This window comes from Rhea pennata, chromosome 14 (assembly GCF_028389875.1).
Source record: "Rhea pennata isolate bPtePen1 chromosome 14, bPtePen1.pri, whole genome shotgun sequence".
NCBI lineage: Eukaryota > Metazoa > Chordata > Aves > Rheiformes > Rheidae > Rhea > Rhea pennata.
Window position 1 is genome coordinate 8,544,449 of NC_084676.1, and position 23,468 is coordinate 8,567,916.

General features: G+C 40.8%; 1 protein-coding gene across 4 annotated transcripts in view; it reads left to right on the forward strand.

Moving 5' to 3' along the window:
* Positions 1-1,950: 1,950 nt before the first annotated feature.
* The window catches only part of GABRB2 (gamma-aminobutyric acid type A receptor subunit beta2), a 165,446-nt gene continuing 143,928 nt past the window's right edge, over positions 1,951-23,468 (forward strand). For 3 of the 4 annotated variants that reach the window (XM_062587241.1, XM_062587242.1, XM_062587243.1), the window contains exons 1-4: positions 1,951-1,972; positions 2,740-2,972; positions 3,088-3,179; positions 4,123-4,190. In XM_062587241.1, coding sequence (XP_062443225.1) covers positions 2,896-2,972; positions 3,088-3,179; positions 4,123-4,190 — 237 coding nt within the window. In that variant the 5' untranslated portion in view covers positions 1,951-1,972; positions 2,740-2,895. Of the gene's footprint in view, positions 1,973-2,739; positions 2,973-3,087; positions 3,180-4,122; positions 4,191-18,537; positions 18,604-23,468 lie in introns of those variants that run through there. The other variant, XM_062587244.1, reaches the window with a different exon arrangement.

A 23,468-nucleotide genomic window follows, 5' to 3' on the forward strand; every position in this document is an offset into this window, starting at 1 on the left:
CCCCAGAATAAGTATTGCCTGATTATCAGGATGTACACCAGAACTGTGAACAAATGTTATTGCTACATTGACATAGTTTGAATTGTTTGGGTGTACTAGTCTCATGTCACCTATGGAAACATGGTATTTTTCTAGCCCTGACATTATGTTGCTACCTGAATTACAACTTCTTACCCATTCAGCACTGACTTTCAGTCTTAGGTTCTTGTTTATATCAGGTTCATATTTGGACATGGTGAATGAAACGTTGCAGTGGTGTAATAGTAATAGCAGAGATTCAGAAAAAGCTCAGAGAGCTGGAGCATCTGATGTGGTCCTGAATTAGCACTTGCAGGTGAGTTTCGTAGCACTTGATCAAGTGTTTTACCTTGAGATCTTCTGCTCTATCATATGATTGCAGGGGAAAAAAAAGTGCATATTATACATCTAAGGTGAAATGATTCATTGCACAGAGTATCCACCATCTTCCTTTCAGGGCTGTATTTCAGGAGGTTTGGCAGGGAAGCAGAGTAGCTGTGTGAGAACAGAAACCTCCACTGGTGAACAGGGAGAGTGGCTCTGTAACATCACTCATGGAATAGAAAGCTTAAAGGGGGGCTTGCAGTTTAAAAAAAATTCTTAATTGTATTTTTGGGGAGGAGTACATACTTAAGTAAAAGAGTATAGAAGAAATCTTTATGACAAAATATTCTCATTTGTTACTTTTTGAAAAGTGTAAGTTCCAGTTGTTATAAATAGGAAAAAAAATGTGAAAATGTATCTTAGTGATTTCCTCCCCTCGCCCAATGGAAAAAAAAAGGGGGGGGGGGGAGGGGGGAAAGAAAGTCCTTTTTTTTTTTTTTTTTTCCCCTGGAAACAAAACCCAGAAGAACACTCACTTGCTCTCCGGGATGCAAAGTGGTGTAGTAGGAAAGTGACGGCGAGGGGGGGGACACGCTGCGTGCGGGCCCCGGCCGTGCTGCGGGCGCCGCTGGCCGCGCTGCGGTGCGGTGCGGGCGGCTCCAGCCGGGGTCTCCGCGGGGCTTCCCCGCTCGGTAGCGCGCCAGCTCGGGGTGGGGGGACGGGGGGAGAAAGGGGCTGCGCGGTGTTTTTAGCCCACTTGCGGGTCCCCACGAAATGGCTGCCTGCTTTTCTGCTGCTTTGCTACTTACTCTACTGCTGCTTTTTGCAGCCCTGCCTTCTCGCAGGTGCGGCGGCCCCGAGGCTTCCCCCCAGCGCACGCCCCGGCCCCCGCCGCCGCCGGGCCTCCCTCGGCCCTCGGGGCACTGCTGCCGCCCCCGGGCCCGGGCAGCCGCACCGGCGCTGCTGCCCCGCCGGCCGGAGCGCGTCTGCGGGTGCGCAAGGCGCGGCGCGGCACGGCACGGCACACCCGGGGGTGTCTACTCCCCCCCACCCCCCAAAAAAAAAAAAAAAAAAAAAAAATCCCGAGGGCCGGATAGCTCCGCTCTCCGCGAAATAAGCGCCCCGGGGTGCCGGTGCGGCGCGGGCCAGCCCTCCGCTCCAGCGCCGCGCCTGCGGGGCGAAACCGTGCCGGGGCAGAGGGGCTCTGCGGAGCTCGCTGCCGGCAGCGCGCTCCCTCTCGTCCCTCCCCCCGCCCCCCTGCAGCGAGTTAAATATTTCTTTTGCTAATTGAGGAATCCAAGTGTTTCTAATTCCCTTCCCTGGGCAGAGCGACGTGTGCACGCCCAGATCCGCTCCCTGAAGCAGCACAGATCCGCGGGGCCGAGTGGGGATGTGGATGAGGAGGTGTAAAAGCAGCTACGAGCGCAAGGCAGATTTGCGAGGAATAATTTAAGTCCGTTTTTTTTTTTTTTTCTTTTCTTCTCTCCTTTCTCTCTCTCTCTCTCTCTTCCCCCCCCCCAGGATTTAAATGTCCCTCAAAGCATCCCCAGACCAGCTCGCTGCTCGTCACTGCTTCCTCCCGAGGCGCTGATCCGGCTGCGCGGGAGCAGCTCGGCCTTTCCCCGCGGAGGTAAGGGGCGCTCGGCGCGGAGGCGCGCCGGCTGCGCACGGCGAGCCTGCCTCCCTCTCGGGCTCCTGGTTTCCTGCCTCCCTCTCGGGCTCCTGGTTTTCTTCCCCTTCCCCCTCCCTGTGGCCAAGCTTGGATCCACCTGAGGCGCCCGCAGCCCGGGGTTAAGGCGCGGCTGGTGCCCGCCGGGTCTCTGCGCTTGGACGAGCCGGGCCCCCCCCTCCCCCTTCCCCGTAGCTGCTCCTACCGCCAGAGTAAGGCAGAAAACAGCCTTATCCCTTCTTACAAAAAACTGTTCGTCATCACTTCACTTTTTTTCCCTTTTTTTCTCCCCCTCCCCCCCTTGAGAAGTGCTGGCGGCACCCACCTCCCCTCCCCACCCTCCCCCCGCCCCCGGTGCGCGCTCCGGCTCCCTTCCTCTGCACCTCGCCTCAGCTTAGACGGTTCTTTCCAGGGACCAAAAACTTAAACTGCCCCCTCCCCCCCCCCCCCCCGCGACTATACGTACGCCTTGCATTCCCATTTTTAACCTGCCCCCCCTCCACCCGCCCCGTGTTTATTCCGACCACCCCCCCCCTCCTTTTAACAAGGTTGCGAAGCTGCTTTGCCCTACAACTCCTCAAACTTCCCTGGTTGATGTGGTTTATATTTAATACTAACAAAAAGGACAACGAGAATATACTCGATCCTCCGGTAGACTACTATTTTTTTTTAATAATGCATTTCCTTCTTCCCCTTTAATTTTTTTTTTTTTTTTTTTTTTTGGCAAGGAAATTTGCTCCATCTCCAGCAGCAACCACTGCTCCTTTTGATGTTGTGGTACGCTGTGCGCATGCGCTTCACATTAGAATTACTGCACTGGCCAGAATAAGTTGGATCTCTTCTTCTCTTCACTGAAACCCTAAATCATATCAAAAGCCAAAGGGATGTTGAGAGTCCGCAAAAAGGGTTACTTTGGGATTTGGTCATTCCCTTTAATAATAGCGGTGGTGTGTGCACAGAGGTAAGTGATGAAGGTATCTCTTTTGCTTTACTTTGAATTGCACTGCATGTTACTGCTAATAGGAATGTACAGCTTGGGTCTAAGAAATAAGAAATCTGTGTTCTTTTTTCTTTAGTGTCAATGACCCTAGCAATATGTCACTGGTAAAAGAGACCGTGGATAGACTGCTGAAGGGCTATGACATTCGCTTGAGGCCAGATTTCGGAGGTAATTTGACTGCTTTTGAATAAGAGATATTACATATCCAGGCTGTGTACCTTTGGCGTGTGCTTTTTAAACGTGTTATGGGTGCTGTTGCTTTGAGGTGCGTGTGTGTTGCCATTTTCTCAAGCTGATCCAAAGTTAAGCCAATTGTTACTCAATTTTCTTAGCACGGTGTGCTCTTAATGCAAACACTTAAATCTCTCGCATGTTTGTGATCGGTCCCTCATCATCATGTGTGTGTGCTGATGATTTATTAACCTGTAGTTAAACCCTTGTTTAACTGGCTGTGTCAAGATGCAAGTCTCTTAAGTTTACCCATCGTTTGCTGCTCAGCCTAATGTGCCTGTTATCACAGTTACTATTTTTGAGTACAAGATGTGCTGTTAACTGATAAAAAAATGTCATTTAACCCCCTCTGTGCTCCTGCTTGGAACTAGTTTATTTATTTATTTTGGACGTGCTCGTTTGTGTCCCTCCCCCCTCCCTCCGCCGGGGGATGGTGGGACACGCTGTAGGGAGCCCCCGCGGCTCTGCCGGGCTGGGGGCGGCGAGCCGCGGCCGGGCGGGCGCCCGCGCGCCCGGCTCCGCGGAGCCCGTTCGCGCCGTGAGCACGCGTGGCCACTGCGTGGCCGCCCCCCGCCGCGAACACGTGTGTGTGCGTGTTATATAAAATACCGCTACAGCTGACGAGGGGCGCGAAGGGTGAATCCAGTGCAAGCGCCTGAAATGAGAGCCTGGTTGCCTTTTCTTTTGGGAGGCGGGGGGAAGGGCGGCGGGGGGGGGGGGCACTTTTTATTTTCCTTCTGATTTTCTTTTTGTCCTATTAGTATTATTATTATTTTTTTAATCATCGCTTCATTTCTCTGCTTCATTAGTCCTGCTAACTGTGGTAAGAACGAGTTAAGTTCTTGGAGATCACATTGCGGACCGTCTTGTTGGTTTGCAGGTCCCCCAGTGGCTGTCGGCATGAACATAGACATTGCCAGTATAGACATGGTATCAGAAGTCAATATGGTGAGTATTTCGGGTCGGGGGCTGGCCGCTTTCGGGGAGGGGGTTGTCGCCGCGCCCCCGCCGGGGCGGAGCGGTGCCCGCCGCCGCCGGGGCCGGCGCGGCCTCCTGCCCCGGAGCGCCGCGGTGCGGAGCATTGCCGGGCCCCGAGGGCCGCGGTTGGGGGCGGGCGGGGGGTGGTGCCCCCCCCCAACCACGAAGGACGATGCGGGGGGGCCCGGCCGCGGCGGCGACCCCCGGCCGCGGCGGCTCCTGCGGCAGGTGCCGCCGCCCCCGGCCGCGCCGCCAAGCCGCGAGCAACGGCGCCCCCTGCCGGCGGCGCGCCCGCACCGCACCCCGCCGCCGCCTGGCCGCGCTGCCGCTCCGCGGGGCGCCGCGCCCGGCCCGGCCCGGCCCGGCCCGGCGGGACCCCCGCGGCCCGGCCCGCAAGGTGCACGGCGCGGCGGCCGCGGGGAGCCTGCCGGCCTTCACCCCCTCAGGGCCCTTGGGAAACGCGGCCGCGCTTTTGATCGCTAACCTGTTTTTGTGCCTTTCCTCCTTTTTTTAAGCGGGTTAAACAAACCCAAAGTCTCTCCTGTTTTATCTTAGCAGTACGTTTCCCACAAAAAGCAAACGAGCAGATTTTACTTCCGTGTCTAACCTAAGCTTATCATTTTTTTTTTCTAGCCTGACACTATGTTTATTGTCAGGACTGAGCTAAAGAATTTATCAGGTTAATTTCCCATAATGTTTGTGTCTCTTATCTGAATATTTTGAACTGTGATTGCTCAAATGCAGCAGTTGTTCATAGGATAATGATACCTTTTGCTTTCATTATCTGTGAGGCTAATGAAGTGTGAGGGAAAATAGGTGAAGTCTCAGACTACTTCTTTAGAAGAAGCTGTACGTGGGTTAGACTGAAGTTTTCTTGCAGTTGCATCTCTTGAAAATGTGTAAGGTCAAATTCTGAAGTCTTTATCCTAACTTGCATCTTATTTTGTTAAGAACACAGAATTTAGCCCTGTGCTCTTGAATGTTTGTCTCTGAATGACCAAAAAAAAAAAAAAAAAAAAAAAAAAAAAAACAAACAAACAAACAAAAAAAAACCAACATACTGAAGCATGTTAACAGCAAATGATAGAAAAAATGTGTTTTTGTGAAGTATATACAAGTAGTGATAGAAGCTTATTCCTTAAAATAAGCTTTCAATTATTGAAAGAGCTGCAAAGATGCATCTTTCTAAACGGAATTTCAGGCATTTTGCTGTAGTTGTAATGACCTGTTTTAAAATAATATTTTGAAAGTTCTGTTTTATATTAATATACTGTTTCTAATGATGTGCTTCTACTACTAAAGTATTTCATTAGATGCCTCAGTGCCATATTTGAATAGCCCGTTGTACTATCAATTTGATGTGCCTGTTTAACCTATTGGCAGCTGTTTGTTTTCAAATGGATATATTCTGTGATGTATAGCAGCTTTTCTGTAATGCAGATTGTAGCGTAGGACTAAGTCAAGGGTGACATTACTGGTGTTCTTTTTGTAAGCTTTGCTCTGTGAGGTCTTGGTGACAGAGATCTTGATACTCATCTTTTTTTCTAGATACCAGGAAACTCTGAGTGACTTTACCTGGAGCAACATAGTTGTAAAGTAGTTCTAAATGGCTAAAATAGGCTTCTAAAGTTTGTTTACATTAAACTTGAAATTTAGGATCTATTACTATTTAGTATTCTCCCTCCAGGAGTTTTATGTGCAAAGGAACAAAATTCCTGTGTGCTCTAAACTGCTTGCCTTTCATTCAGTCTTGGGTAGGTGACGTGGACACACAGTGGTTTCCTAACCAGCCATGAGCAGTGTGGGAATGAGGAGGGTTTTCTTGATGGAGCAGTGATCTGCTCGGTTAGTGTTACATCTTTACATCTCTTCAAAACTGGAAGATAGTATCAAATCTTTTGTTTTCCTGATTAGAGAAGTATGAATCTGTTCAAATGATTTTCAGAAACTTAGTCTCCAATTAAAGGTGATAGTAGATCAGAATATTGTGATTTGACACTCATGGACTGACTAGAACACTGAGTATTATTTTTAGTATTCTGATGTCAGCTTATTATGTTTCCGTAATGAAATGTTTGACCTCTGCGAGGAAAGCCTTTTCAGGCTATCTGTAAAATTGTGAGGGGAGCTGATATATAGTCAAATTTGTCGCACCCAAGCATTTAGGCTCTGGGCTTAATTAACTGGAAGATGATACCTGTTTCTTAAACCATAAGTTTCCCCCTCCACACCCCCCCACACACAATCTTTTCATCTTACAGTTTCAGAAGAGATTCCAAACCAAGATTTTCTTAACCTGCTTAACCACAAAATATGATGCATGACAGTTCATGTTACAATGATCTGTACATCATAACAAGTACTAATAGGCCTGAAATAAATGAGAGGAGGGGCATGCAAGCAGCCTCGTACGCTGAGTATTCTGCTTTCTTTAGCTTGTTCCTTGCGAAGTTGTCAGAATTTTTGTCCCCGTTCTTGGAAACGAGGAGCAACACCACTGGATTCTAGCTGTAGGTTTTAGGTGAGAAATCTTCTGAAATAATGAGAGACATCATATTTGTGATTTATGGACCTAGTTTTTGAGCCATGAACTTTCTTTTGCTGTAGTCATGGCAAATACGACTGACTTGTGATAAAGGCAGATCATTGCCTTGGGGTATGTGTTGGCATTAATGGGATCAAGCTTTTGACTTAGGAGGGAGACTAAGCGATCAGTTATTTAGCTCAAGATGATTTCTGTTAATTCCAGTGTTACTTTAAAAGTCACTCTTCCCTGCTTTCCCCTGGCTTGACACACTCCATCTCCCTATGTATGCTTATGTCCTTATGCAGGCGAAAGGTTTCTCCTCAGTGTCATAGAGTAAATCACAAACCTTTGAGCAGAAGAATTTAGAGCCACTGCTATAGAAATTACATGTATATTTAGGATGTTCAAGGGATATTATTGCTTGCTGACTTCGTACTCTTAAAGAGGTGGGGAATACCTCGCATCATAACCAGTTCACAGTGTAACAGGCTTTATAGCTGCCCTCCAATTTTTAACCTTTCTTAGTCAGAAACTTGAATTAGTATATCTCTTATTTTCCAAAAATGACTTTTAAATACCGAATGGTACTTGTGAACGTAGTTCTTTTCAGCTGTAGGGAATGCACTTGAGCACACATGAGAAAAATAAGACCTTCGAGCCTATTTGTTTGTTAATAGGCATTATAGTTATTTTTACTAAGTTTTTGTGTTTTATAAAGAGTATAAATTAGTCAATGATTTTTTTGTCATGCTATAAAGATTATAGTTAATTCCACTGACCTGTTTGGATTTGCATTATTACTGACTGTTGCTTTGTACTAGTTCTCCTGTAGATTCTCTTAAGGATTTTCTTAGGTGACAACTGAAAACAAACATGGTGAGGTGTGAGAGCTGCTTAACTAAAATGTTCTTCCTGTGATAATGAATTGATCTTGTATAAGATTAACTGAATTGCAGTGAGTCTAATGCAATGCTCTCAAGAGAGTTTCAAGGTGTTGGCTACTGTACTTCAATTTTTTCTTAGCTTTCTTTTCCTTAATAGTAATCAGACTCACTGTAAAAATAACTCCAGAGGGCTTAACAGTCTACTTATTTAAATAACGCGTGCTAGCTGGGATGTCACATTTCCACATCCTCATCTCCTTGATTAGTTATTGGAGCAGACCCCTTGACAACACAGCAACTAAGATGGTTCTTCACTTTCTTCACTCTTCCTCCCTCTCCCTCTTAACAGTTCCCACAAAACTGTATCAATTTTTTGACCAGTTCATAAGGTGTGCAGGGTGTTCTAGGTGTTCTCTAGACATCACTGAAGATCTATAATGCATTCTGCATTTGGTCCATCCAGATGACACATGAAGGTCTCTGTGCTGGTTTTGCGGTGATTTTTAGAGTCTTGTTTTTTGCCTATATTAAATAGGTCAACTAACTTTTTCATTTTATTGGTCTGTGGCTATTTTAGGATTTTAGTACAGGATGTCTTGCAAAGAGACAGAAAAATGTTCCATGGATGTATTTTTTTTTTTTTTTGGTAATGGGTTGTTTGTTTAATTATTTTTAATTAAATTAATACTGTGGATAATTGGGGCTCTGTGAAGAGAAATCTGAACAGTCTGACTTAAAACGTGTGCTTGCACCCCATTGCACAGATTATGGCACGTGGATTTAGTATGCAGGCATAGAGTTAAATAGATACAATAAACTGGTTTGTCTTATTGGGAGCTATTAGGATTGATTGATTGTATAATCCTTCCATTGAGTGGGAGTTGCAGAAACAAAGGAGCTATTATCTATCAGGATAAGATTTACTTATTAGTGTGTGCCAAATTTTACACAACAGAACCTAATGACTTCAAAGCTATAAAAAAATAGTTTTTAATATCGTATTTCAACTTTTATATTCAGGATATCCCAAAGTTGCATAAAATACTAAACAAACTATGCATAAATCAGAATATTTTCAGTGCATAAAAATACAGTCAGACTTGTACTCTGCTAATAGACCTGCAGCCTTCCGTTCTTTTTGATAATGGAGACCCACTACTAGCTTTCTTAAAATGTCTTGCGCTTCCTTGAGGTATTTTCAGTAGGGCGCGTTAGCAGAGTGCAACAGACATAGGTTTAGATTATGAAAACAATAGGAGCTGTGCTATTATCTTTAGGTACCAGTGGTTATCCCTATGTGTGAAAAGGGGAGACATGGCTTGTGATATAACAAGCAACGAGGGTTAAATGGTAAGGAAATAGGGTGGAACTGTTCCGAACAACAAGATTCAAGGTAAGACATGGATAAAGTCCTGGGTATAGAGAAAAGAAGAAAAACAATGAAAGAAAATAGGTGGTGGAACATGGAAAAGACTGTCCTGTGTCAACTGAAGAAAATACTTCCTGCCAGCAATATCTTCTGCTGATCCATTCTAGTTGAACATGGTGTTGTACATGATCTGTAGCGCAAATACAGAGAGAGCAGGACTGGAAGTGTATTTTGCCAGGCCTATTACACAAATTGAAAGAAAGATTGGAAAGGTGTTGCTCCCTTGATCCTAAAACACTACCGGCTGCTAGGCTGTTACATTTTTACTGTTATCCCTGTGACTAGATGTATATGCTGCTTCACGCAACACTGCTTTTCTCAGCAGACAGTTGGAGCTTGCCTTTCCCAAAATTGCCATGCTTGCACGTCGGTGGTTCATAGAGAAGTGACTGCAGAGACTCCTCTGAAGGCAGAGTAGGAGATTTAAGTGTTGGAAAGTGAGAATGTGTGTTGAAACACCTGTTTCACCTGTCCCTTTAGTTATTGTTTGGGATAGTATCACAAGACATTTATTTTCTAATGAGAGTAAGATACGTTAGTATATATTTCAGTCTGATATCTGTTGTGCTACATGAGACTAATTCATGCAATATCTTTCCTCACTTTTCATAGATCTTAAAAAAAAAAAAAAAAAAAAAAAAAGGGGGGGGGGGCAGGAGGGAAGAGAGCTCCCACATTGTAGTAAAATGTTTGTCCTCAAGGACCAGAGTGGGTATTGCCATTAATGTTCTACATATGGATTAAATGCTTCCAGCTAGTTTTACTAAAATACATACAGCCACCATATGAAACAATTTCTTTAGAATATATGCGTGTGAATGTAGCATGTTTAGAATTATTTTATAAGGTAGCTCAGACGAATTATAAATACTAGTAATATGCATTATATATATTCTTGATCAATACCTAGATATATATTTCAATAAGGAATTTTAGAAGGGAGTTAGAGGCATTTTTTGATCGATACTTAGAAATATAATTCAATAACAAATTTTAAAAGGGAGTTAGAGGCATTTTCTTTCCACAGAACACTCACTTTATATGTCCTTGCTTCTGCTTATAGCTTTCAGCTGTAAATGTTGATGCCTGGGTTCATCTTATGCTTGGGGAATTCTCCCTGGGGTGGTACTAATCCTTGTTCAGCTGTACTTTGTGTGGAACATTTTTGATCTGTTCAGATAGATAGCCTGTGAGCTTCCACCATTTTGCTCTTTTTTGCTTATGTGTTGCCCATGTGGAAACTCTATTCTACAACTGTATCAGAGCTCATGTTGTAGTTTCAGGATCCTGCCATTTTTATATTAGAGAAGTGGAGAAAATGGTTACATATATTTCCTGTTTGGTGTCATTTATCTTGTCGAACTTTTTTTGTGTTCTCACATAATTCCTTTCAAAAAAGTAGCTCCTGGGAAGCCCTCTAGAGTGTTACGGGAATGTATTTTTCTTGTGCCTTGGCACGGTAAGTTACCCTAGGCAGTCCCGTGCCCAGGCATGCCTTTTTATTCCACGGAAGTGAAAGGCAAGTTATCTGTAGCTGTTGATCCTGTAGGCGTTATTCTTTTGCCATAGTAATAGATATTGCTTGCTACTGTGTGGATGCTTTTTACTCTCAAGTTTGAGGACAGCAAGTGCCCAGTTACACCACTTGTATCAGTGAGAGGGTTTTCGCGGAAGAATAATTGATCAGCCGTCCTGGCCCCAATCTGGCAACGTCCCCTGGACGTTGGACAGCTGCTGCTGCTCACTGAGGCGCTGGAGCTCACTCTGGAGGTAGCAGTCTGAGTTGCATATAAGCAACAAAGTGTCGAATCTAAGAGGTCTAAGCTTGCAGTGAATCTGTATAGGGTTTATAGGGAATAATTCTGTTTCTCTTTAGGGTCAGTATGGTTTGTTGTTTGGATGTCACTTTCTGCACGTTACAGTGTTTCGATACTAATCAATACAAGAGCTTCTTGCTTTGCTGATAGTGGTGATTTTTCAAAGTTTATAGCTTTGGATTTTTTTCTGCAAACCAGAAGATGGCTGTCAGTAATTTAAAGAGACTGCCTTGGAGATCATTTGTGCAATTAAATTAATAGTTACTGCCTTCTTGTTTTGAGTAAGTGTTGGCCCATAAATATGTGAATAATTTGGATCCTGCCATAGAAGAAAAGATATATTTGTCTTTTAATATGTTCTGTAGGCAGTGTCTCAGTGTTAAAAGTGTGGGAATGAACATGAAGCGTACTTTGTTACCCCTTAGTACTGAACTGGTGTATTTAATCTCTTCCCTAGTGAAGATCACATAAAATCTTCATAAATGAGCTAGCTGTAGAATAGAAAAAATAGTTTTTATATCATAAACTACAAACTTGTCACAAGTCTAAGCCACTGCTGTGGTTGTACGCATGCTTCCTGGTGACTCTCAAGTGATCCATAGCTCAGTCCTTATTATTCCCCCTTCCCCCTTTTCCTCCCCATATCTCACACAGCCCTCCCCAAGATTTATAGTTCAGCCTTTAGTATTCAACTGTCTCAAAAGTACTGGCTTATATAGTTATTTTAGTTTTGTTTATCTTTCTGAAAGTAATAGCCAGATTTCTTAGAGGCTCGTAGTGGTTAATGCCATAGGTTTCTGCAAGTGCTTGTATGAGTTAGTTGAGCAGGATTTGGCCACTTCATTTAATAGGAGGGTGCTCCTCCATGGGGTAATCTTTTGAAGTATCTCTTTCAAGTAATTAAAGATAGCATCTTGTTAGCCTTCATCTAGAGTTAAGAGCTTTGGAAATAGTCATATCTTTGAGATATTAATATTGAAAATTTGGCTACTACAGTTGTACACAGATCTGTAATTTAAAAGCAAATAAATTGCATAATTATATTACAATTGTAGACATGCTGTGGGTTGACAGATAAACAGGACAGAAACAGCCTTTGTACTTTATTGTAATTACTCTCAATATGCTTCTGTAAGGACTCCCACCCTGCTTATGTTTTTCAGCTGTAATGCTATCTAAAAGAGACATATAATGGCTGGTATAGCACAAGCCATTAGACATAGTGATATAGTAGATGTATTTTCATTTGCAGATTTACCTGTCTGAAGGCCAGATGTGAAGTAAGGGTGCCTTCACATGATGGGTTTTGTCTACAGAAATATTTGCATACAAATTATCTGGCTAAGTATTTTCAAATTAGCTAATTAATGTAAAGAATCTCCCAGATCTGGAATTGCTTCTATTGCATGTGTCCTTTGTGGATGAGTTTTGCAGTAAAGAATGTCAATACTTGTCAGTCAAAATTAAAATTTTTATTCTTACAAATGAAATGACCTTCAACCTGCAGGAAGTCTGCATCTGAAGAAGGAAGGAATAGTTCATGTTTGATAAAGGTTATCACAGTCCAGGCAAAGTATGTTGAGTCTGAGTTCATCCCATGCTCCCAGAATTAAAAAAACAGAGGAATCTATTACTTCTGTTTTTTTACAAATACTGTAGATACTGATGATTCATTTGTTAGGTCCAGAAGAGTAACGGTGTAGCTACATAGAGGGGAGGGGGGGGGGGGGGGAAAAGCTACATTTATGTGAGATGTGTTTTTTCAATTCAGGCGCACTCTACTGTATAAAATAAAACAATTCAGTTTTTCATCTACGGAAAAAAATTAGTGGAATAATTCTGGGTGTATTGCAGTTGTACTGAAACACAAATTCAGTTTTATGTACTTTGACTCGGAAGTAGAAAAAGATTACAAAGAGTTTGGCATTGAGCAAGAGTAATGTATAAAACTACCATAATCAAAGTATACTTAAACTAGCTTCTTGGAGTAAAAAGTCTTCATGCTTGTCCCTGTTCTGTGGACTATTTCTTCTTTCTTTTCTTGTTAGCTAATGGAAATATCTATTCGTTAAGCAGGGCTATAATAAAAGATTAAAAAATTGGGTTTTCCTACATAGTTGAGTGTCCTCATCACTGTTCTGGAGTGTTTCCTTTCTGTTGCCATAAGTTTTGAGTTTTGTTGCATAGTAGCTTGAGTAGAGACAAATCCTGTTCTAGGTAACATATTAACCTACTGTGGTTGTGAGTGGGAGTGTTCAGTTTGCAGAGAACCAAGAAAAGAGATCTTTGTGCCATAAATTAACCTGTGGAAGAACTGCAGGCACATCCTTTACTTTCTCCTTGGATATTGTAAAGGTTTTTGAATGATAGTAGCCAAGACTGTCTATTGTGTTGGCCGCAATTTGAGCGTACGAGTTTATGTAGCTTTTCAGGAGATGCAAATATTGTGAAACTATTTGAATGGGATTACATAGGAGTAAGACACTGGCTCCCCTAGGCCAGCTGCATCCTGAGTAGGATTGCAGTACAGATCTTCAGGAATATTTTTTTTTAAGAGATTTTTAAAAAATCAAATGAATATTGTATCCATTTAGCCAAAGTAGTGAAACAATTTGAATTCATTATTGTCCATAAGGGTAAATATATGTTGTCATTTGTATAACTCTTCTTACTTGGTGTTTTGGAAGTCTTTACGGTCCATTGAGTAAATCTGTGTTATGTTCTCTTTATAAAGTGCATTTTTGTGTTCATAGACACGTTAGCTCCAAACGAATTGTAGAGCACTGTGGAAACTTTTTTCCTATCAAAAACTAGCACCCCTTGAGACTTTCAAAGTTACTATGTTAATCTGTTTTTGGCAAGACATGCAGTGAAGGAATCATAAAATTTAAGTAAAATACAATTAGTTTGCAGGTCCGGTAGACTGAGCTTCTAAAAAAAGGAATTTCATTATTCCTTATTATGGAATGATTTCTTCTTTTAGATAACATACAGCAAGAAGGGAGATATGGTTAAACAAATACACGTCATTTACAAATGAAATGCAGCATGTTGCAACAAATTGCATCATTGTTCACTAATCATGTAAGTCCAGAAATGACCAAAGAAACCTTTTAATCAGTCTGAAATCTTCCTCAGATTCGTTTGAACACTCAATGCACTATCATCTCCTGTTGCACTCTTTCACTATTTGACGTTTTGTGATGTGAAATGCTTTTAGAATTCCATCCCTAATAGAATTAGAGGTGTAATGTTCATATCTTGTAGCATATACATGCTTAGGTTGCTCTGGATAAAATGCTTAAATTTTCTCAGAAAAATGACTTGCAAAATTACTTTTGTCTTGCAGTTTTGAAAAAAGCCTTTTCAAAGGTTTAAGAATGTTTACCGAGTTAAGCGTAGCTGAGACATTTCATATCAAATTTCAGTCAAAAATATAAAATAGCTAATATGCTAGTTCCTGAAAACAGGTTTGTAATGGAAATGCTGAGAGACCCTTAACTATGATCACTCTTGTTAGTGTAAATGCCTGGAAATGAATACAGTTTTCTTTGATCTACTATTATGTGACACAAGTGACCACTTACAGAAAAATACATAAAAGTTCTAGTTAACTGGTTACATTCAAAATTGCAACTAAAAGTGTCCACCTCTATGCATGGGGTTTGCAGAGTGCTTTTATGCAAGCTCAAGTCCCGCATAAGATTTGTTTGGAAGTCCTAAAACAGTGTGTGAATCTGATGCTGAATTTTCCTCTGAGACTTTTTTGCCCTGCTTTCAGAGAAGATTTGTGGGTGCTTAGATGATTTGAAATGCAGTGAAAGATGGCTGCTATCATTTCTCAGACATTAAGTGTGAATCTGGAAAGGTTAGTAGTCTCCAAAATTGTTATTGTCCAGTAAGAGCTTTTTTGAAGTAGATGTGCTCTGTAGTTACTGGCCAAAAAAGACTCCAATCCCAAAAAGCTGTTAACACCTTGCTGGCAGCTTTGGTTGAAGGATATTTAGAAGCTGAAGAGTCTAATCATAAGAAGTGCTTTTTTTTTTTCTTTTTTTTTCTTTTTTACTCCTAGACTTCGTTCTTTAATGTGCTATAATTAAGTGTATTAGTGAGGCAGCACTGGGGGCCTGTGCAGTTCTTACAAGTGCTGAACTTGGCCTGTTGATAAATGGGAGACATCAGTCTAAATCGATATCTTTCTGGCATATTTTGTGACTTTGAGTAAATGAATAAAAATGAACCTTTTTGTTGTGAATCAATCGTTTTAGGGTAGGTGCAATGAAAAAACTTAAGTGTGGAATTTAATTTTGATTAACTTCTTAATTGGATTGACTTTTTCAGAACAAAATGATGTATGAACACCTGATATGTCACTTGACATTTTAGAAATAGGCATCTGTTACAGTAATACACTGACTATAGGTAACAATTTTGTAGTAGTGTAAAGGCAGTAATTAGAACAATTTCAGAATGAGAGTTTTTAATCAAAAAGGTGACCTCATGAAAAAGTTTTTGGTATAGCTCCATGCAGAAACAATTGCCTTTGTAAGGAACTATATCATGTTGTATGTAACTTAATCTTTTGAGTTAAACTTTTCAAAGACAAAGGATGTGTTTATGCTTTTTTCACTAAGTAAGTCATACCAAAGAAGATTTTCAAATTGAGAATATGTTTCTGGGGGCAGGTAAAACTGTAGTTCACTTTTCTTATAATATGGAACAGTTTGCATCTATTTCTTTCTGTATATATTACCAAGTAAAGTGGAGAAACAACCATGTAGTTATATAATACATTGACTGCAGTATACACAACTCCCCCCCCCCCCCTTTTTTTTGTAGGCATTAGAAACCAAAATAGTTATCTGGAGAGATTAGTTTTTTTCTGTTTTATGCAGATTTGTCTAATGAGATATATTAGTGGTGGGGGTTGATCTTTTTTTTTTTTTTTTTTTTTGGGGGGGGGGGGTCCATTCTGTTTTCTGTTTTACAAATGATCTTCTTGAATCACCATTTTAGGAGTGAATCCCTGTATGTTTGCAGCTGTTTGTGTCTCAGTGGTAAAACTGCTATTGCCACTTCTGAAAATTGTTTGAGGGGTCTACAATTAAAGAGGATTTGCTCTCAAGAGAAGCATGCTGATACCTTATTTGGCGGGTGAGGAGCCTATAGCTTCTCTGTCACCTTGTAACTTATTGTTCAGAAATGCTGTATGCAGTACAAGAAGTTATGTGTTGAAACCACAGCAGAAAGATTCAGGTCAACTATCAACCAAAACTTTTAGCGGGACAAATAGTGAAGTGTTGAAATTGATAAATTGTGTTACTTTCAGAGAACTACCATGATTAAGACTCTACAATTTCATTAGAAAGGTATTAAGTATAGTTGATCCTATGCTGGGAAAGGGGGAAAAATTAGCTGACACAGGTTCTCTTGAGCCCCATTTTTCTCTTGATGAATGTGTGAGGTTCTGGTTGGCTAGTGCCTCTTTACTGGTTTTGGATCTTTGTATGCAAATCTATCCCTGGATTGGATCCAAAATAAAAGACCATTTTTCTTCATTTGAGCTTGGAGAGAGCAGTGAGGATGGATATTCAAGCCTTGGCATTTGCTTGGCTATGCACTCGAGCCTTTGCTTGAGGACTCATTTATTTCTAGCTGACACTTTCTTGTATCTATTCTAAAAGCTGATCTACATCATCAGCTTGCATACCTATGCTTATTTGTTATTGAACCTTAGAATGCAGCTAAAATATACTTATTTTTCACCTTTATGTCCAGCCATAGAATGGTTGCCATAGTTTGGAAAAGATCTGGACCTGCTAGTGAAATGTTAGCAGAGTTCTTCGTAGCAGTTATGGAGAACTTCTTTTTTGGCTTGCAGTTTTGGTTATCAGCAAAAAGGGATACATTCTGAAAGTGACTTGACTGAATTTGGTTAGAAAGGGTGTCAGCATTACAAACTGTCCTTCAATCCACGCATAGTAACTAACATTTGGAGAAGCTGGTGACAGTTTGGAGTGAGAAATAAAAAGCAGAAATTCTACATTATAGTCACCATGGACTTAAAAAGGGGAAATCATGCTTATCTGACCTGATAACCTTCTATGATGAGATGATTAGCTTCTGGGCACATCTGAAGTAGTTAGTCTGATTCTGTGCTCCCCAGTGCAAGATAGATATGGATTATCTGGAGCCAGTCCAGAGAAGGACTGCAAAAATGATTAAGGGATGGGAGCGTTCCTCATATGAGGAGATACTGAGAGAGCTGGGTCTGTCAGCCTGGAGAAGAAAAGGCTCAGGGGGAACTTACCAATGTTTATAAATATCTGATGGGAGGGTGTAGAGAAGATGGGGCCAGACTCTTCTCAGTGGTGCCAAGTGACAGAATGAGAGGCAGTAGGCACAGATTGAAACACAGGAGAATCTACTTGGATAGAAGAAAGCACTGTGAGGACAAATGTGTGCTAGAACAGGTTGCCCAGAGAGGCTGTGGAGTCTTCATCTTCGGAGATATTCAAAACCTGACTGGACATGGTCCTGCACAACCTGCTCTAGGTGACCTGCTTGAGCAGAGGAGTTGGACTTGGATGATCTCCAGAGGTTCCTGCCAACCCCAACTATTCTGTGATATATCCTAAATGTGCGACTTTGTTGCAGTTAGTGTTCTAAGCAAAGGGTTTTAGAGTGAGGTCTTAAATGGGGAAACAAAACTGTGTTTGGGTAGCTTGAATTCCGAAGCTTGACATCCACCTGTTTTTGACCCATTGAAAAATAGGCCTCTGTACCTGATGGACAAATCAGAAAAACGTTGCTGTAGCAATGCTGTAGCTATAGACAGAATAGCTAAATTGAATTTGTTTGTATGACTTGCGTTTTTATCTTAAGTTTCGAGTCTGCATTGATATTTCTGCCTTAAATATGTGTCCCTTAAAGGTAATAAAAACTCCATATACTTACCTGTTTTGAATCAAAAGAAAGTGTCTTGAACAGCTAAATTGATTATAACTCTCTACAGAAGAAATTAGATATTGGGGATTTAGGAATCCTTGCAAAAGAAAACACCCTTGGAATGGATATGCTCTTTCCTTGACAATGTATCTGGAAACTTGCTGGTTCAGGAGACAGCAGTGGTCTGACTGTGTATGTGTACAAGGGTGTAGATATTGGTCCCACTCTTGCTCTGTCCTGAGAATGGGGTCATCCTGCAGGGCCTGCGCCGAATGAGCAGATCTTCTGGAATCCCTACTCAAAAGGTTTTTCTGTACCCTCCTAAGTGCAGTTTGAAGGAAGTGATAGCTGATCTTCTGTGTTACTTGGTATTGTTTGTGCACTTGTTAAGGCAAGGAGTACTATTTTACACTTGAGTGTAACAATGGCCGTAAAAATTGATCATAAACACTATTAAAAGTGTATCATAAACATTATTCTTTGTGTAGACTTAGATTACATTTCTTTAATTGCTATATTTATTTAGGCCTAGTTATGGAGGAAAGTAGGTGAGTGAAACTTTTTGCTTGAGAAGGTAGAAAGGTAAACTTTTGAGAAAAGAGGACTTGAGGGGAATAATAACATACAGAAGTAGTCTAATACCATAGTATAGCCTATATGAAATCAGATTTTGTTTTATATTTCTCTTGCTTCTGTTATTCAGGCACCTTAGCTGAGCATAAGGGAAGGGGGGAAGAAAATAAGAAAACCAGTCGTGCCAGCAGTTGAGTGCAGTAGGGTATGTACATGTAATTGTTTGATTTAGTCATGGTGTTATGTACAGTTATATTGTAATGTATTACAAGAAATTATTTTGTACAGCATAAACATCTTTTGGATTTGGGAACCTAGAAAAACCTCAGTGTTTACGTATGCTGGAAAGCCAAACTCTATATTCAGATAGGTTGTGAAAATGCTAATATTTCATTATGATGCTGATAACTTCATGTGAATCATTTCTAACACTGTAAATGGTTTGGATCATCTGTCTTAATCTTTAATTGACTAGTGCAGTCTTAGAGATTAATGAAACCTCAGGAGTGATGATTGATGGGTGGCATAAAACATATATGGTTACAGGAAGCAATGACAAAGGGCTACCAATTGCATTTTGATATCTTATTAAGCAGACACTTAGCCACATCTTGGTTGCCTTTGTCAAAGCAAAACCAATTTTAAATGAACAGCAACAACTTGTTGAACCTGGGCAAAGTAAAATAACCTTTATTTTCTTCGTTTTCTTTGTTTTTATTTTTTGAGCATTTTGTGAGCAGGCTGAGTATAATTAACTTTTTATTCTTCCTGGAAAAAAATATTAAATAGGAAGATTGTAACATCTTCGGTATATTCGATAATTTCGCAATTCAAGTATTTTGTGCTGCGTCATTGAGGTAACAGTGTTTGATCATCATTCTGTGTGATTCTTTTAGACTGGCAGAGATGGGCCAGGGCTCCTCCTTTTAGGTAGCATACTGTACCCTGAAATGAGAGAAGGGGAATCTCACTCCTAAAAAATGATTCTTCCTTGTTCTTTCAGATTATAGCTTATCAGATTGTTAAGTGGTAAAGGTTCTTTTAGTCTGGTAGCTTTTACATATGCTACATTCAGCATGTAGAGGAAGACCACATAAAATTTAGCAATTTGCATATGTTATAAATGTCTAAGCTTTGAGTTGGTGTTGCTTAATGTATGCTATACTGTCAGTTTGGGAAAAAAATAGATGGAACTCTGTGCAAAGGACAAATACATATACGCTTTGAGCTGCAACTTTTTTATTTTTCCAAAATTTCGGCATTACCTTCAGTATGTGTCCAAGATCTTTACCACATCAGCTTCTAGCACGTGTCTGTGCTGTGATTCGGATGCTTATTGGACATGCAGCCCGAATGCAGTGGTTGCACGGTTGCAGGCTTGCTGATTTTGCCAGAGACAATCTGTGAGAACATTCTTTTTAGAGGGACTTCTTGAAACATGTACTGTGGTTATTTGAAAACGTCTCTTTGTGTCTCCTCATTATTATAAAATAATATGACAACTTTCAACCTGGGTGGTTATAGTTAGTGTCTCCATGGGTTGATTCACTGCAATCGGAAACAAGAGTGGCTTTGCTTTTGTTTGAGTTAATATTTATATTGTATCTCTTTTTGTGGTGGAAAGAGGCTCCCTGCCTTGAAATGTATGTTTATGCTGATTAGTGAAATGCCTTGCTGTGGGAGTTTCTGGGCCCATGCAGTATTCTTCTTCCAGACATGCTGTCATGGAGTTTTTGCTGGGGTTTTATCCTAATATCAGTGAAAACAATTACTTAGGATATATTCCAAGCTAGTGCTGAGTGTTATAAAACTAATGTTTTGGTTAGTTTTTAGTTACCTGTTTAAGGAGCAGCAGCCTGTAAAAAAAAGGCTATGGTTGTGGAATAAGAAATTTGGTTTGCATGGCTAATACTGGATTTTTATTAATACTGAGGACCATACAGGCTTCTTTCTTACTCTTGCGGCTATTATCAATCTATAAGTGGTGGCTTGTATTGAGGATAGTGTCACTTCTGGAAACTTACTGCAGCCCGTCTACCTGTGTTTCAGGGGAAACACTGTCTCCGAAGTTGCTACTGATCTTCGCATTACAGTGCAGTCTGTGTCTTACTGGGATCACCTGTTTTCTAGATTTTCGAATTTTTCATGCGTATTCTTCATAGCAGATGTAGTCTCAATCTATTAGTGGAGTCTTTACGTATAGTTCTGAAACCTTATTTCAGAACAGGAAGTGAGAACATGGTATATGTGAGACTTGGTGTTGGGATCTGAGTGGAAATGAACAAAGTCAGCATCCAGACGGGTTTTTGACAGATACTAGAATTTGATACCTCATTTGCAAATACATATGTACACAGTGTTCCAAAGAGGTTGAAATATTATATAAGCAATGGCTTTTGTCTTTGAGAATCTCCATTCCGCAGTGCTTAGATATTACACTTCAGCACAGAGTGATAAAGTGACTGTGTCCAAGTATCAGTGGAAGGTATTTGAACAAATTCATTGTGCATGTATGCACATTCTGGCTTCAGAACCCACGTCCTAAATTTATTTAGGATCACTTATATTTGAAAAGTGTACAATAGCTTTAATCCAACCAACAGAATAGAATCCTAGGTGAAATTATAATATTTACAAGATGCGCTATATGAAAACACCTTAGATTGTAGAGAGAATGAGGTATAATCATTGTGATTTAGCTGTTGGTAGATATGTCAACTTATCAGATTTTTGAAAAAAAAAAAAAGGTCACATGAATCAGTTTAACCCAGAAATAAACACAAATGACAAACTTTGCAAGTTAGTTTCAGGTGATTCAGGTGTGTATAAGATTTTTAAAGTGCAAGGCTAATCTTACTTGTTAAACATTGTTTCCTGCTTGGGAGAGAAGGAATAGGAAAGTGAATGACTGGAGAGAATTTACAAGAGAGATGAATGATCTTTTTGATTTTGGTTTTTGAAGAAATGCAGGATTTAAACATGGGGAAGCAAGAAGTTATGTAAAAGATGGCTGACTTGCATAAAATTATTGGAAAAGCATGGAAAGAGGCCTCCATGCAGAGGCAGAAAGCTGAAGTCTCTACTGTCACAAGTGTTGTGAAATTACAAGGAGTTTCTCTAAGGCTGACCAAAGTCTTCCGATGAGTCATGTTTTATAAATATTTTATTAAAGGTATAACAGAATTTAGTATTCTGTAGTGTGTTTCACTCAAGACATCGCTGAAGCGTAACAAAGGGAAGCGGAGGAAAAATTCAGTTACCACAGTTGTGTGGTTTCCATCTAGCAGGCCTGTTCTGTCCCATTGTGATAAACTCCTTTGTTTCTCCCCATTTCTCCGTTGGCTATTTCCAAGATGCTGCTGCTACAGAAAGAAGTAATTCTAATCATTGTGAGGCTTTCTGCCCTCCTGCCATGCATGCAGCAGGATTTAGGGACTAAGTTGGCATGCTCAAAGAAGCTGTAGCAGAGAATTACTGTGACAAGGACAGATTTCATTAACCAGATAAAAAACAGACTTTGACTACCCTGATATGAAGCTGTGAATCGGTAAATCTCAGGTTTACTGTTCATTAGTGCAGCAGAAGAGTACTTAATGTGGAGAATTGATTTTTTTTGCATTACTTTCTGGGCCTGTGGGGTAGAATTTTGGAAGCATTCTTGAATACAGCTTTGCATCTATTGCTTGTAAACTAGGATTAGTGTCTTGGTGGTGGACCCCAAACCTAGCACCAGGACATATCTTCATGTACATTTCTTTTTTGTGGCAAACTTTATGGAAGTTGCTGACAACCAGGGTATTTCTGTACTCTGTCTCCAAGCTAGGTCCATACCACTAGATCTGTGGGTCTACTGCTGCTAACATTGTCCAGTGGAGCTTCTCCTTTGAGAAGGAGTCTTACTCAGGAATCCTGAGGAGGGTAAGGAACAGAGAATCTCACTCCCTGGTCAGTAAGGTCCATGAGAAGGGATAACAAATGGAAGGACAATGCCTATTTATACAAAGGAAAAGACAGAAAAGGAGTTATGACAAAGCTCTTAGCAAGTGTTTACCTGACTGCAGAAGGACAGAATGGAAGAAGATGTTGCCTTTGAAACTTTAAACACTGGGGTGCCATCTGCCACAGAAAATAGAAAACCATCAGAATGACAGAGAGAGGATGCAATTGTCTTGTTTAAGTTTACTATTTGTTTTGAGTCCGAGTAAGTGTGAATGGTCATCTAGACAAGTAACAACCTACAGTAGCTTAATGTAACCTTTTGTGGTGGAAGGTAAAGTTAATGATGGTTTCTGTCGCTTGTGCTGTGATCCATGGCTAAGCCCTAAAATGGGCAACAGTTAGAGTGGGGTTCCTTCGTTTCTGCAGTTATCTTGGTCACCAAACTCTGGATCTGTTCCTACTTGAAAGAGGGAGTTTTAGAAACCATGAGAGCCAGTCAAGGTAGGAAGAAATTAGTAGAGGATGAAAACAGCAGGTGACGTTTAATTAGTTTTGTTCTGAATGTTGGTACATTGATGCATCTTGCAAACTCAAAGTATGAGGTAAGGTAAAAGGAGTGTGCATATATTTTTCTAGGCTGGAGGAACTTGTTACTTCATTTCAAAGGTCTTTGGAGAGCATGCAAGTCTAAATGGCTGTACAGTGGATTTCCTTGGGAAGGATGGCTAAATAATATGTCATTTTGTCATAGGAAAAAAACACATTATAGCAGCAGGTGGATTTTATTAGTAGTAATTGTAATAATACATTCTAGGGTATACTGATATACTGCTGTTATTTGGGCTATGTAATAGAATATATACTTCTCTCTCTTTTTTTTTGTCTTTAAATAAGAACCTAGTGAAACAAAGTGAGAAAGGTGAAAGAATGAAAAATCAGTGACTACTGCAAGATGATATTTGGAATTAACTTGCAATGGGCAAAGTAAGAGAGGACTGCAGCATGCTAATGAACTATCAGAGTGTAACCAAAATCTACTGTTATGTATGGTTTTTATGAGCATTTTCCTACTTAAAATAGCCTTATTTTATATTGATCTTGAGGATCTTTAAAGAGAAAAGTGTATGTTCC